Raw genomic sequence first — 12,915 nt, 5'->3', positions numbered from 1 at the left:
TTCTGACGTAGTAATGCAAAAGGCTCACGCTGATATAACTAATTGTTGATTTATCAATATATTTCCTTCTTGCCACGGTCTTTGGCTTGTACATATATTTATAATGTAATCATGGGCAATTTATGCAATTGCATTTCAAAACGAAACTAAAATAAAATTTGATATTTTAAAAACTAAAAAATTACTCGTCTACATGGATTTTCAATTCAGAAAACAAAAACAAAAAACATACCCATTACATGTGATTTTACTTTCTATTTTATCTCAAAAAAATCAAAGATAAATTACACTCACCATGAGATTTGAATAAATATAAATTACACACGTTTAACAAGTAGCAGACACCCTTACACCCTTGACATTTTCTTTCCCACGGATCTATTGACCAAATCTTATAAAATAATAAATTGTGTAACTTGCTCAAGGGAGGCCAGTATAATTAAGCCAAAAATCATGATTTCGGTGATAACAAAACCAATAATCACTCAACTCAACTACAACCACTTCATGACACCATTTTTGCACCAAATTTTTTTTTATCAAACCTTTAATAGGTTTAATTAAACAAGTATATAAATAAACTTCCCATACATCAGGAAGCTTATGTTAAATCGAATTACAACATTAGCAATGCAATGATATGAACTTCCCACACATGAGCTCCAAAAACTGATTGGGCAGGATCACTCTGGCAACCTGCTAACATACGATGCTGACTGACAATCTACAACGGGAAAAGATGAATCAAGCATCAATAAACCGGATATCAAAGGTGTTTGGATGGATCTGCCACACGTTCAAGGCTGCATATTCCTCTAAGCATTCTTTCAACTGGGCTTCACTGTATCCCTGTACAGAACCACACATCTCAAAACTATCAGAGACTACAGCAAATGAAATCCATCACTAGGAACAATGCTTTACTAGTTATAGAGGTTTGTGTATGACCAAAGGAAAACTAAGATCTGAACCGGATTATAGTAGCGGAAATGGATTATATATGAAAATTTTATCGTCATTACTTGTTCAACTACCCTCTATGTTATCGTTTCATGCGCATCCCAACAAAAATAAAGATGTGCTTTTCTTACCATTACAGATGGGCTTGGGGATGCTTTGAAAGGAAACAATTGCAGTAATCCATGTTGAAAAATCAATACCACTAAGAAGAAAGAGAGATGTTTGTAATAACACCTCCACTGTATTAGCTAGTTACTTCTACCAATATTTTCACAAAAAGAAGATATTGCCTGAGTAGATTATATGCTTTGCCTGAACATTCTCCAATCTCTTCACTTCTTATTTGGCTCAAAAATACTATTTGAATTCTTTAACAAGGTCTGACTGGCATTTACACCCTTAACTCTTATTATAAGATAGACCAGGTGGAGCAGCTGAACCAGGACACCATCCTTTGGATGATCTGACCTTAAATTCAGTTACAAAGACACTAAGATATCACTAATTCAATTCAACTTTGGGTCTCCCTATAGCAGTCCCAAATTAGTACTCTTCGGGTACTAACCTTTCTTGAAATCCAGTTAAGTGCATGAGCATAGCTCACGTCCATCTTGTCAGTCCTTGCAGCTTCATCTCGTAAGATTGAGTAGATATCGGAGATAGCATCCAGGCCAGATTTCTGACGATCATCTGAATACAAAGAGAACTTCGACATCTGCATTAACCTGAGAGCCTCGTCCACATCACTCTGTGCAACGCTATCCGAGAACCGGAGTCTTGCCAATGCCTGAAAACAAATTAGATAATTTCAAGAAAAAAATATATTTTGTTAAGAAACTGTTGTATAAGCTGAAATTGACCAAGAAGGCAGTGAAGCAATGGAATCAAGACAAATTTGGATCTGTGTTTGAAGAGGTTATTAGCTGCAGAAAGAAACTTGCAATGACTCAGCAGAAAGAAACTTGCAATAACTCAGCAATCATTAAAGAATGACTTGTTTAATGAGCACATTATGAAGCAAGAGGATGAAGATAGGCTGAATTTGCAGAATGCTACATCTAATGAAGTTTTATTGTTGTCTCAGAAATCTAGAATCCAATGGGTTAAAGATCAGGATAGGTGTACAAAGTTCTTCTTTCAAAAGATTAATCAACACAGGAAGAGCAATAATATCACAGTGATTCAAGAGGCTGGGATTGATATCACTGATCCACAAGTGATAAAAAATATGTTTGTGGACTATTTTAAGGCTGCATACTCTATTTCTAATCCTGTTGCTAGCTGTCCAGAGGCAAAGTATATCAGGAATACTCTTGTAGCAGAGGAGGTTTTGCTGTTGGAAGAGGATATTACAAGGGAGGAAGTCAAAGCACTGTATTCTCAATGGGTCCAGATAGAGCTCCTGGACCTGATGGTTTTTCTGCTATGCTTTTCCAACAGTATTGGAGTATTGTGGGTGAGGATTTTACTGATGCTGTGTTACAATTTTTCCTCACTACAGAGATGGGAAGGGGTATTAATAGCTCATTCATTTACACTAATTCAGAAGGAGGCCTTGAAGGTCAGTGATTTTAGACCTGTATCTCTGTGTATACTTTATATAAGGTTATAGCCAAAATTCTTGCCAACAGACTTGCACAAGTGTTGAAAAGAATTGTGGGGAAAAACAAACTGCATTTATTCAAGAGGAAAATTCAAGATAATATCATTATGGCTCATGAACTATTGAAGGGGTTTAGATCAAAGCATGCTAAACATACAGTAGTATGGAAAATAGATCTCAGAAAAGCTTATGATACAGTACAGTGGAATTTTCTTGTGCAGTTGATGAAGCTGTTTGGGTCTGGTAGTAAATGGATTAGTTGGATTCATACTTGTATTTACTTCAGTATGGTTTTCAATCATTGTGAATGGCTCTCCTCAAGGCTATTTTCAGCCAGAGCAGGGTCTAAGACAAGGATGCCCTCTATCCCCACTCCTGTTTACCTTAGTGACAGATTATTTTTCTGGCATAATTGATTTTGAGGTAAAGAGGGGTAAGGTGTGTCCTGCTGAGGCTGCAGCTAGGATTGGGATGCCTCTAACTCACCAATTTTTTGCTGATGATCTTTTGATGGTGGTTAGAGCTAATATGGCCACAATTATTACTTTGAAAAAATCTCTGGAATTATTTGAAACCACTTCGGGGTTAGCAGTTAGTAAAGAGAAATCAGAATTGTTTTTCAAAAGAACAGTTAGAAGACAGTCCACCATTATTAGAACTCTTGGATGTAAGGTAGGTAAATTACCTTTTATCTACCTTGGTTTGCCTATTTCTGATAAGATGTTGAGGAGTAGGGATTGTTCCAGTCTGGTGGAGAAGATTATCTCTACTACAACTAGATGGAATGGGATGAATTTATCAGTTTCAGGTAGAGTAGAGTTATGCAGAGCTGTGATTCTTCCTATGGTTCAGTATTGGACATCTGTGTATGCTCTTCCAGCAGCAATTATTAACTTAATTGAGAACAAAATGAGGAACTTTATTTGGTGACATGTGGAAGACAGAAAGAAAATTCATGGTCTTAGCTGGAAGAGGTTAGCAGCTCCTAAAGCTGAAGGGGGATTGGGGTTGAGACGGCTGGTGGACATTGACAAGGCTTCAAAATGTTGTTTAGCTTGGGATTTCTTGTTGTCTAAAGATAGAATTTGGGTGGCATGGTTTGAACAGGTATATTTAAAGAAGGCTTCTTTCTAGAATGTTGTTCCTAAGGAGTCTTCCTCATATATTTGGAAGAGCATTGTGGCTATAAGAGACTGTCTTAAAGGACAGTGCAGATACATAATTGGAAATGGACAGAAAATTAAGGTGTTCTTGGATCCATGGTGTGATGGAAAGTGCTTGAGTGATATGTTCAATCATAGAATATTGGGTAATCTCAGTAGAAACAAGAATGTTGCTTTGAGTGAGTTTATGATTGGTAATCAATGGAATGATGACATATTGAGGAATGCTACACAGGAAGTTTTACAACTGTTTCATGAACACAATATATATGGAGGAGAGGATCAACTCAGCTGGAAAAATAATTTTAGTTTTAAAGAAGCTTGGGAGGTCTGCAGAAGTAGTAAACCAGAAGTTAATTGGGCTAGTATTTGTTGGAGTGGAGGCCGTCCTAGGTGGTCTACACATTCGGTGCTGGTTCTACAGAATGCTATTGTACATCATTATTTTTTGCAACACAGAGGGATTACTATGGTGTCTAGATGCTATTTGTGCTACAGAAACGTGGAGTCTCTGGATCATATTTTTTTGTAGTTGTGATTATACTTGGCAAGTATGGATGCAGTTTTCTGATATGTGTGGGTGGAATTTACAAAGGGTGTATGAGGTCCAACAATTGGCAATGCATTTTACACAAAGATTTCAAGGGAAAAGCAATAAGTTAGCTAAGGTTTTATTCACTGCTGTTTTATATTTTCTCTGGAGAGAGCGAAATGAGAGGTTGCACAATGATATGTGCCGGGATCCTGGGGAACTAGCTAAGTGTATTTTGTGGGAGGTTATAGATGTACTGGGGATCCAGTTTCAGGACATCATGTAATCTTATTTTTATAGTGTGTTCTTTTATTTTCTGAAGGCCTTTTCTTTGGAAGGTCTTTGATGTGTAAGTGGGGGTATGCCTCCTCTTTGACCTATGTACAATATTGTTGATATTTATATACTCCTTCATTTAGGGAAAGAAAAAAAATAATAATAACAATTACACATGTTTCTACATCTTAATGTAGCCCGAATACCGGATCAGTTACTAATTCCAACAATGTATCAAAACCTGATTTGTACATTATATTTCTGACCCTCTCCAATATGCAACGAGTTTGAAGATGTTCATTTTTTTAGGAGACTTCCAGTGGCATTTAGGTTGAGAGACCAATGAGATACCACCTGACAGGTCAAAGGCCAATTGAGGATGTCTAACACCCAACTGCCGGACATCTCTACTAATCATATGCCCTCTCCATACATCCCAAACCCTACTATATTTCTATATATTATGAGCAAGAAAACAAATGAAAATCATAACTTACAGCTGATATCCGGAGAATGCTGAGCAGAGTTCTCACTGTTGTATAGGAATGTGGGCTATTTGATTTAGCTTCATCTTGCCGAATGCTGGAGTATGCAGTAGCAATATATTCCTCCAGCTCTCTTGGAACACAAGGAGACAATTTTCTGGCGGCTGAAATATATGCCCTGGAAGACAAGGAGAAACTGTGACGAGGTACTCCAAGTGCAATCCATAATATTGGGGCTGGGGAAGGGGCATGGGTGGGGAGGAGGATTTTTTATGTTTGTTGGGTGAGTTATAACAAAATTACTTGCAGAGGAGTGAGCTACTGAATTTTGAGAGTTTGGCAGAAGCATCATTATCCTTTTGAAAAATATTACAGAAACTGTACGCATTATGGAAATCCATTTGTTATACAAAACAAACACAATTAATATAGTTTCAAATATAAACAAAGGATAATTTAAACCAAACACACACTGCCTTCAATTGCAGGTTCTAGCACAGTAAACGAAAAACCCATGGAGATATGTGCAAAAGACTGTCCTTTAACATTCATCGGCATAAATTATATAGCATAAGCAGAGGATCAACAATTTTAAAGTTTAAACCATTAGCCACTTAATATGAAAAATAAATCTGGAGCAACTTCCAATCAAAATAATCCCAATATTTGTTTTTAAAATAAAAATTGAACTGTGAGCTTACCGAAGAACAGATGGGTCGAGAGGAGCGAACCCAAGAGCAGGAGATTCTTTTTTCTGATGGACATATACAACATGCCTAGCCATTTCAAGATCACTATCCATATCTGCCCGATCTAATATCAGCCACAGAAGATCAAATCTTGATAAAAGAGCAGGAGGGAGATTAATATTTTCAGCAGGAGTTCTTCGAAGGTCATATCTTCCCCTTCAACACAAAAATAGTCCATCCCAAATTATTAATAGAAATAAAACATAACGCTTAGGCATAGACCACCTCATTTTACAGAGAATTTTTTTGTTTTGTTTTGCAACAATATGCCTGCTTACACACAGAGTAGGAAACAAAACCAGATGCTCATAAGCATCTGAAAATGACTTGGCAAGATGTGGGAATTATTTTTACCAGGCTGGATTGGCAGCAGCAAGAACGGCAGTTCTTGCATTTAGAGATGTGGTGATCCCAGCCTTGGCAATGCTAACTGTCTGCTGCTCCATTACTTCGTGTATAGCTGTACGATCTGATTCATCCATCTTGTCAAACTCGTCAATGGCACATATACCCATATCTGCTAGCACCTATAATAGTGTTGAAACACAGAATTCCATGAGCTAATTGGAATAACGGGATTGGATTTGAAAAAAACAAATTTTAAAGGTTGAGCTATTCATGTGGATTCAAACAGTTCACTGAGAAACAATTTGATATCCAAGTTATATATGCACAACAAAAGTACCATATGCACAATTCTCTGTGCTATCTCGCAATACACCAAGTGTGTGGAAGGATTTGATGCACAAAAAGAAAAGAATATTAATCTCACCAATGCTCCACCTTCCAGGACCATCTCATTTGTCACAGGATCTTTCTGAACAGCAGCAGTTAGACCAACTCCACTGCTTCCTTTGCCCGTTGTGTACACTCCCCTTGGTGCAACATTGATTATGTGCTTAAGAAGTTGGCTTTTTGCAACCCCAGGATCACCCATCAAACAAATGTGCAAGTCTCCTCTAATCTGCATTTTCAAGAATAATCCCATAATCTTTCGCAGTCCAATCAATAAAATTGATAAGAGCACAGAAACAGAAGCTTATTTAACGCACAATAGAACCTGAGAACCAATTGGTAAAGGAGAAACACAAAATTTCACTATTGGACACAAAATAAAAGGAAATAATTGCCACCAAATAATGTCTAGAACAACAAAAAGAATCAAGGTTCCAAAAGCATAAAAAGGTAATCTGCCATTTTGTTTATTTAAAAATCAGTTCTGTAAACAATTTCTTTCAACCTTCATCTGACTGAAGCAGTTTTGAAAAGACAAGCAATATTGAGTCTGCCAAGCTACTAAGTTTAACTTGTAAAATAGTATCATCATTTTTAGAGGAATGCTGACTTGAATTTCTGGTCCATGCATTTACCTTCATCCCGTCTTTCAACTTCCGATGAGGAGCACCCACAAGGAGAAGAAGAAGAGCTTTTTTAATATCTTCATGCCCAAAAATTTCAGGTGCTAATGATCTGGAAAGCTTATTATAAATATCGCCATCCTCAGCTAAGCGTGCAATTTGTTCTTCCTCGTCTTCTCTAAGTTCATAACTGCAAATAAAAAGTGACTAATTACATCCTCCAACATATTGGCCTAATTCAGATACTTCTTTCTTAATAGCTGAAGCTGAAATAAACACGTGCACGCAAATGATATACAGTGATATAAGCTTAACACACGTTTTCGTATTTCACTGATAGTTCCAATTTCAGCAGTTGCCTTCAAAACTTCTGTTTTAGAAGCTTCCATCAGCAAAATCCGACCAAAAATTTCGTTCTTATCAGAAACCCTATGTTAAACATTGGCCTGGTGGTCTTTCGCTATATGATATGTGCCATGTTTTTGCTTTATAACAATTAACATTTTTTTTTACTACTTGTGCTTCTCACTTTTCACAACTTCATGTGTTTTAAAATTCAGCAATTTCTTATTCTTACCAGAAACTTTATGCAACATGAAACAGTACAAATTCGAATAAAACTAAGGCAATGCCATAGTAACATTTCTCTATATTAAAAGATATCCTGAAGGATCACACATGTAGACAATATTAAGACAAAAAGAGGGCAAAGGTAGAAACACTACATAGCAAAACTGTTTTCTTTATTTTTCCACATTTGTCAGGTATTAATAAAATCTTTCACCCACCACACTACAGACAATGTCTTTTATTTTGCAGGGTCAAATCATAGAAAATTTCACCAAGATACTAAACAGTAAAATAAAAATTACATGAAATGTAATGATGCAGTTTTCTTTTGCTTATCCACCTTTTCTTCCCTTCTTTTTTGGCAGGATACCCATTAGTATACTTCCATTTTGATAAAGTTCAAGTTTTGGGCAAAAGCCTTCAAGCATAGGGGAGAAGATGTTCGGGTTAAATAGGAAGGAGGGAAACTAACAAAGAACTATTAGATTTGAAACAACCAGTTGAAGAATTTAACACAATTAAGAATTAGCAGAAATGGGTGCAACTGGTATATTGGTCATTTCTTGGGTAAAAGTGCTTTAGGATCATTTAGAACCGGAAAATGGCTTACTCCTCATATCTTTTCTTAAAATGGGAGACAGACATGGCCTCCAGGTATGTATCTGCAACCAAGCCAGCTCGCATTGCTCTAAATCCAGCGTAGGGCATTGGGAGAAAAATCCCTGATAGCTCAACAATGTCACCTGGAGCTACCTGACAGTTTTTAGAAAAAAACAAATAATAAATCACATATGCAGACATAAGTTAGTTAACAGCATATAGAGAGCATCTACACAAGGCAAATTTTGACAGAGAATGAAATTCCTTCCATCCTAAGCAGGGAATGAAGTCGAGATTTAAAACTTATCCACAACAATTTGCACAATAGATTTTACAAATGAAACACAGGTTCATTTTGAATGTAATAGAAACAGTCCTCTCATACCAATTGCAACAGATTTTATAAATGAAACACGGGGGTTCAGTTTGAACACAATAAAAACAGACCTCTCATGCCAATTGTACTGGCATAAAAAGGGGTCGTATCAACTATCATCCAAAGTTCTATGACCACTATCCGTGTGTAATCCATATTTTAAAATCTATGCATAATCATCAGATAGTGAGGTTGAAAGTTGTCTTCCTAGACTAAAAAAGACGAAAATAAATTTAATTTGATAAGAGTTCCTCATAAAATTTGCAAAGACTGACATAAGAAAGAACAACCTTTCTTGTAAGTTCTCCCCTGAAATGAACAGTCATTGTCCGCGGAATATGGCCTTTAGGAACATGCTCAGCTAATTCCTGAATCTTGGCCTGCAATTAAATCACATTCAAGGACATATCATATAAGAGGATAAATTGAAAACAAACTGTTCAATAGGAACAATCATCTCAAATCACTCCCACTAACTAATGACTGTCAACATGGTCAGTAAAGAAAAAAGAACCTCCTGAAACTTCAAAAACTTTGATGCTCTGAGTTGAAGGATGAGGTTCCCTTTTGTAGCATTGATTTTACAGCGCTTGGATGGGCACTCAAAGAGAGGCATGAAAACTCGAGCAGTTACCTCCTGTTTGTATCATAATATGTCAATCATATTACCAAAAAAGTGAATAAATAAATAAATAAATAACTGAGGTGCCATTTTTAAGATCAAAATGTTCTGTTCAAATTCAAAGACGAAAATCAAATGAAAGCATGGAATTCTAAAGCATTTTAGGGTTGGAGTGGCTATGATAAAGGTCCAACTTTCATTCTTTTCCTATTGGACTTATAAGCAATTGAAATAAATATATGTGGTTTCAATTAGAAAGGTGACAAAAGAGCTAGACATAAGAGAAACTTCAATAAAGTTATGACAATTACTTTATAAAATTGCAGAGACAGGTTTGAAATGAACTTAAATAGGATTCCTATTCGTTTACCTGGTAAATTTCAAAACCACATTCTTCACATGTATACACAGCTACCTGCATTAATGGCTTTACATCCGAACACCTAGTCACAATACCAGAGATCCTTACAAGCTGGCCAATATAGGAAGCCTTAACCTCTCGAATAGTGAATGGACGCCCCTTTGAAGATGCTCGAATATATACTTCACTGGTTTCAACAATAACCAATGTAAGGAGACTATACCATGCTCAAGTTATTACAACTTTGGTATTCAGATATGGAAAAATAAAAAAAAATTAAAGGTTACATAAACCAAAACAGTTCTTCGTCCAACAACCAAGTAAAATGATTTAACAATGTCAATACATATATCATAAAATGAGGAAAAGGATTATTCTTGAAGCTTACTAGAAGCGCTTAATTTCCGGAGGCATTCTCTGCCGTGGATCTGAACCATCCGCATTCTCTGTTCCTTCCTCAGACCTCTGTGTCATCAAGATATCATGATCATCATCAGGAAATGCCTCTGTTGACTCCGGCATGAGCTCATCAATCGCATCAGCGAAAATGCTGATGTATCGCCGTGTATTATCACTGACTCGTCCGATAAAATCTTCATCCAAATCCTTATACTGATGGGACATAGGCAAAATTAGGTTATTGGAGTATAAAAGTAAAAGAAAAGTCACTAGAAGGTGAAGGATATTGAAACTTTACATTAACTAGGTCTTCAAGATCGATCTGTATTGCCTTAGATTTATGATTCGCAACATCTTGCTGAGATGAAAATGAAGAACTAGGGCAATCGTTAGAGAGTATAATAACATTTTCTATTCTAGAAAGAGATAAAATTTTATTCTCAATTGAGAAAACTAAGGAAAAAAGATATACACATACATACACATATATTGTTGCAATTTATATTTGTTTAATGTTATTTTTGCTAAAATTTCAAGAGTTCAATTTTCATTTTGCCTATAATTTATAAGGAAATCAAATGGAGTACATAGGGTTTTTGACCTGCTTAAGGATTCAATGAGAGGAACTTACAAGGATGTTGATGTACTTGGCCTCGCCATTTACGTCCGCAAAGTTCAAAAGAAATTCTTTCGCGATAACTGCATCAAAGCATCAATCCGGTAAGGGTAATGGGTATTATATAGAGAGAGAGAGTAAGAAAAGCATACCTTTGTCTCGATTGAAATCGAGGTCCTTCATGGTTTCGTCTTCACGGAGGGAGGGGAGAGAGAGGGAGTTGGAGGGTGAAAGAAGGCTTTGAGATCTGGCGGCAAACGAGGAGAATGAAGAAGAGGGCTTCAGGATTTGGCGGCAAATGAAGACACCGAAGAGGGTTTTGGCGGGAAAAAAAGGAAGGAGAAAGCGCTACGAGCCGTCCGATTATTGTTCTCGTACGCCAGACACGTGTACCGTTGAAGTGTTTGACCCTAATTTTTTTTTTTTTTTTTGGCAAAAGTGCAAAAAAACCCCTGAACTATTCAGTTTTTTACAAATACTCCCCTAAAGTACCAAAGGGTGCAGATACCCCTCATGAGACTCACCGGATCAACTTTTTCGGCATATGTTGATTTAAAATGACCGAAATAACCTTACTTATTACATTATATATATATATATATATATATATATATATATATATATATAAAGCCTAATTATAAAATACTAATTATACCCCCATTGGATGACGTTAAGAAGAGTACAAAAAAAGCCATTCCTTGACCTCATCGTTAGATTTTCTTTTTTTCACTTAAACATATATATATATATATATATCATTCCCCGAACAGTGTAAGAATCGGATGGCGGATCTTTTACAACCACCAGAGGGTCAGATTAACAGCGGAACTAATTTGATGGTGACTTCATAAGAGAACGTTGGTACGAAACGGCAGCGAAGGCCGAGCGTCTCCGATTGGGGGACATCGGTGATCAATAGTACGATTCGCATGCTCATGCCATCTAACGTCTATGTCAAGATGAGACTCAGGGAGTATCCTAAGCTACTCTAGATCATTTCTAGCACAAATCACATCATCCATGCAATTCAAACAACATAGGAGCATGCTATACAAAGCAACATGATATAGATTCTCAAAGTCATCAACTTGAAATCTAATATACAAAAATGACAAAGGTTGGTCATGCCTCCTAACGTCTATGTTCCAAATGAATCTATAAGATCATTCCTAAGTCACATTTGAACAATAAAACACGAATCACAATATCTATGCAATTTAACTAACATAGAAGCATGCTATACAAAGCAACAAGATATAGATTCTCAAAGTTATCAACTTGAAATCTAAAAGTGCGAAATCAACTAAATATAGCAATTTAGTATAATTAGAATTTCTAATACCACACAATAAGACATAGATTCTCTAGGTTATCAACTAGAAATCTAAAAGTGCGAAATCAAATAGTGAAATATTTGGACATCTAAGCTCGGAATTCTGCCGAGACCTCAACGGCTATTACGGGCACTAACCCGTTGGTAATACCACCCCTAGTGCGCACTATCTTGATGGGGAGAACTCATACCTCCCGCACTAGAGCCAAACTCTAGCCATATCGTAGTAACAATGTCCCAAGTGACTCCAAAATAAATAAGTTTATAACTTATATACGAAATATATATAAAGCACGAAACTACATTCCATGCACAAGTAGGTTGTAACCACACAGCTCATGCTCTAAATCCACAACTACTATAGGATGACAAATGTCGAATCTTCAGAGCGCGATTCGTTACGTGCTATAATAACATCACATGTCGAATCTTCAGTGTGCGATTCGTTGCATGCTATAACAATATAATTCAATATTGAAAACATAAACAGAAGAATCTAATACAAGTCCAAAATCATGATTTAAATATACTTCCAATGCCAAATTCATGATTAAATCAATAATGCTATAGAAACGAAAATTGATCAAGTAAATTAATTAATTTCTCTAAATTTCAAATCTCAACGAAATGGTCCCTAATTAACAAATGTTAAACAACATAACATAGTCATTGCATATACCAATTCAAAAACTTAATTAGGCCATTAAAACAATAAGATGGAATTTAATTAAACCATGATAGTCAAATCCCTAAATTCTAAAACAACGTCAAATGGTCCCAAATTAACATATGCTAGTATACAAGCCCTAATCATCACAAATTTCAAGTTAAAAACTTAATTAAACCAATAGATCTTTAAAATAGATTTTAATTAATTATTTTAATTAAAATCTCTAAATTTTCATACTCATC

At 36.0% G+C, this 12,915-nt stretch overlaps 1 protein-coding gene across 1 annotated transcript; it reads right to left on the bottom strand.

Moving 5' to 3' along the window:
- Positions 1–301: 301 nt before the first annotated feature.
- On the bottom strand, positions 302–10,988 carry LOC132306152 (DNA replication licensing factor MCM7). The gene is made up of 15 exons (XM_059803408.1): positions 10,823–10,988; positions 10,686–10,753; positions 10,353–10,412; positions 10,044–10,267; positions 9,665–9,842; positions 9,187–9,309; positions 8,963–9,052; positions 8,307–8,449; positions 7,139–7,316; positions 6,541–6,732; positions 6,123–6,295; positions 5,721–5,924; positions 5,032–5,197; positions 1,526–1,747; positions 302–849 (listed from the first exon to the last, which is right to left on the bottom strand). The coding sequence occupies exons 1-15, from the start codon at positions 10,851–10,853 to the stop codon at positions 745–747; spliced, it is 2,157 nt and encodes a 718-aa protein (XP_059659391.1). The 5' UTR covers positions 10,854–10,988; the 3' UTR covers positions 302–744.
- Positions 10,989–12,915: the final 1,927 nt, after the last annotated feature.

The sequence above is a fragment of the Cornus florida genome, unplaced genomic scaffold (genome assembly GCF_030987335.1).
Source record: "Cornus florida cultivar Cherokee Brave unplaced genomic scaffold, ASM3098733v1 CherokeeBrave_3.0.0_Hap2_Chr05, whole genome shotgun sequence".
NCBI classification, from domain to species: Eukaryota; Viridiplantae; Streptophyta; class Magnoliopsida; order Cornales; family Cornaceae; genus Cornus; species Cornus florida.
Note: the sequence above shows the minus strand (reverse complement) of the source record. Positions and strands in the feature narration are given on the sequence as shown.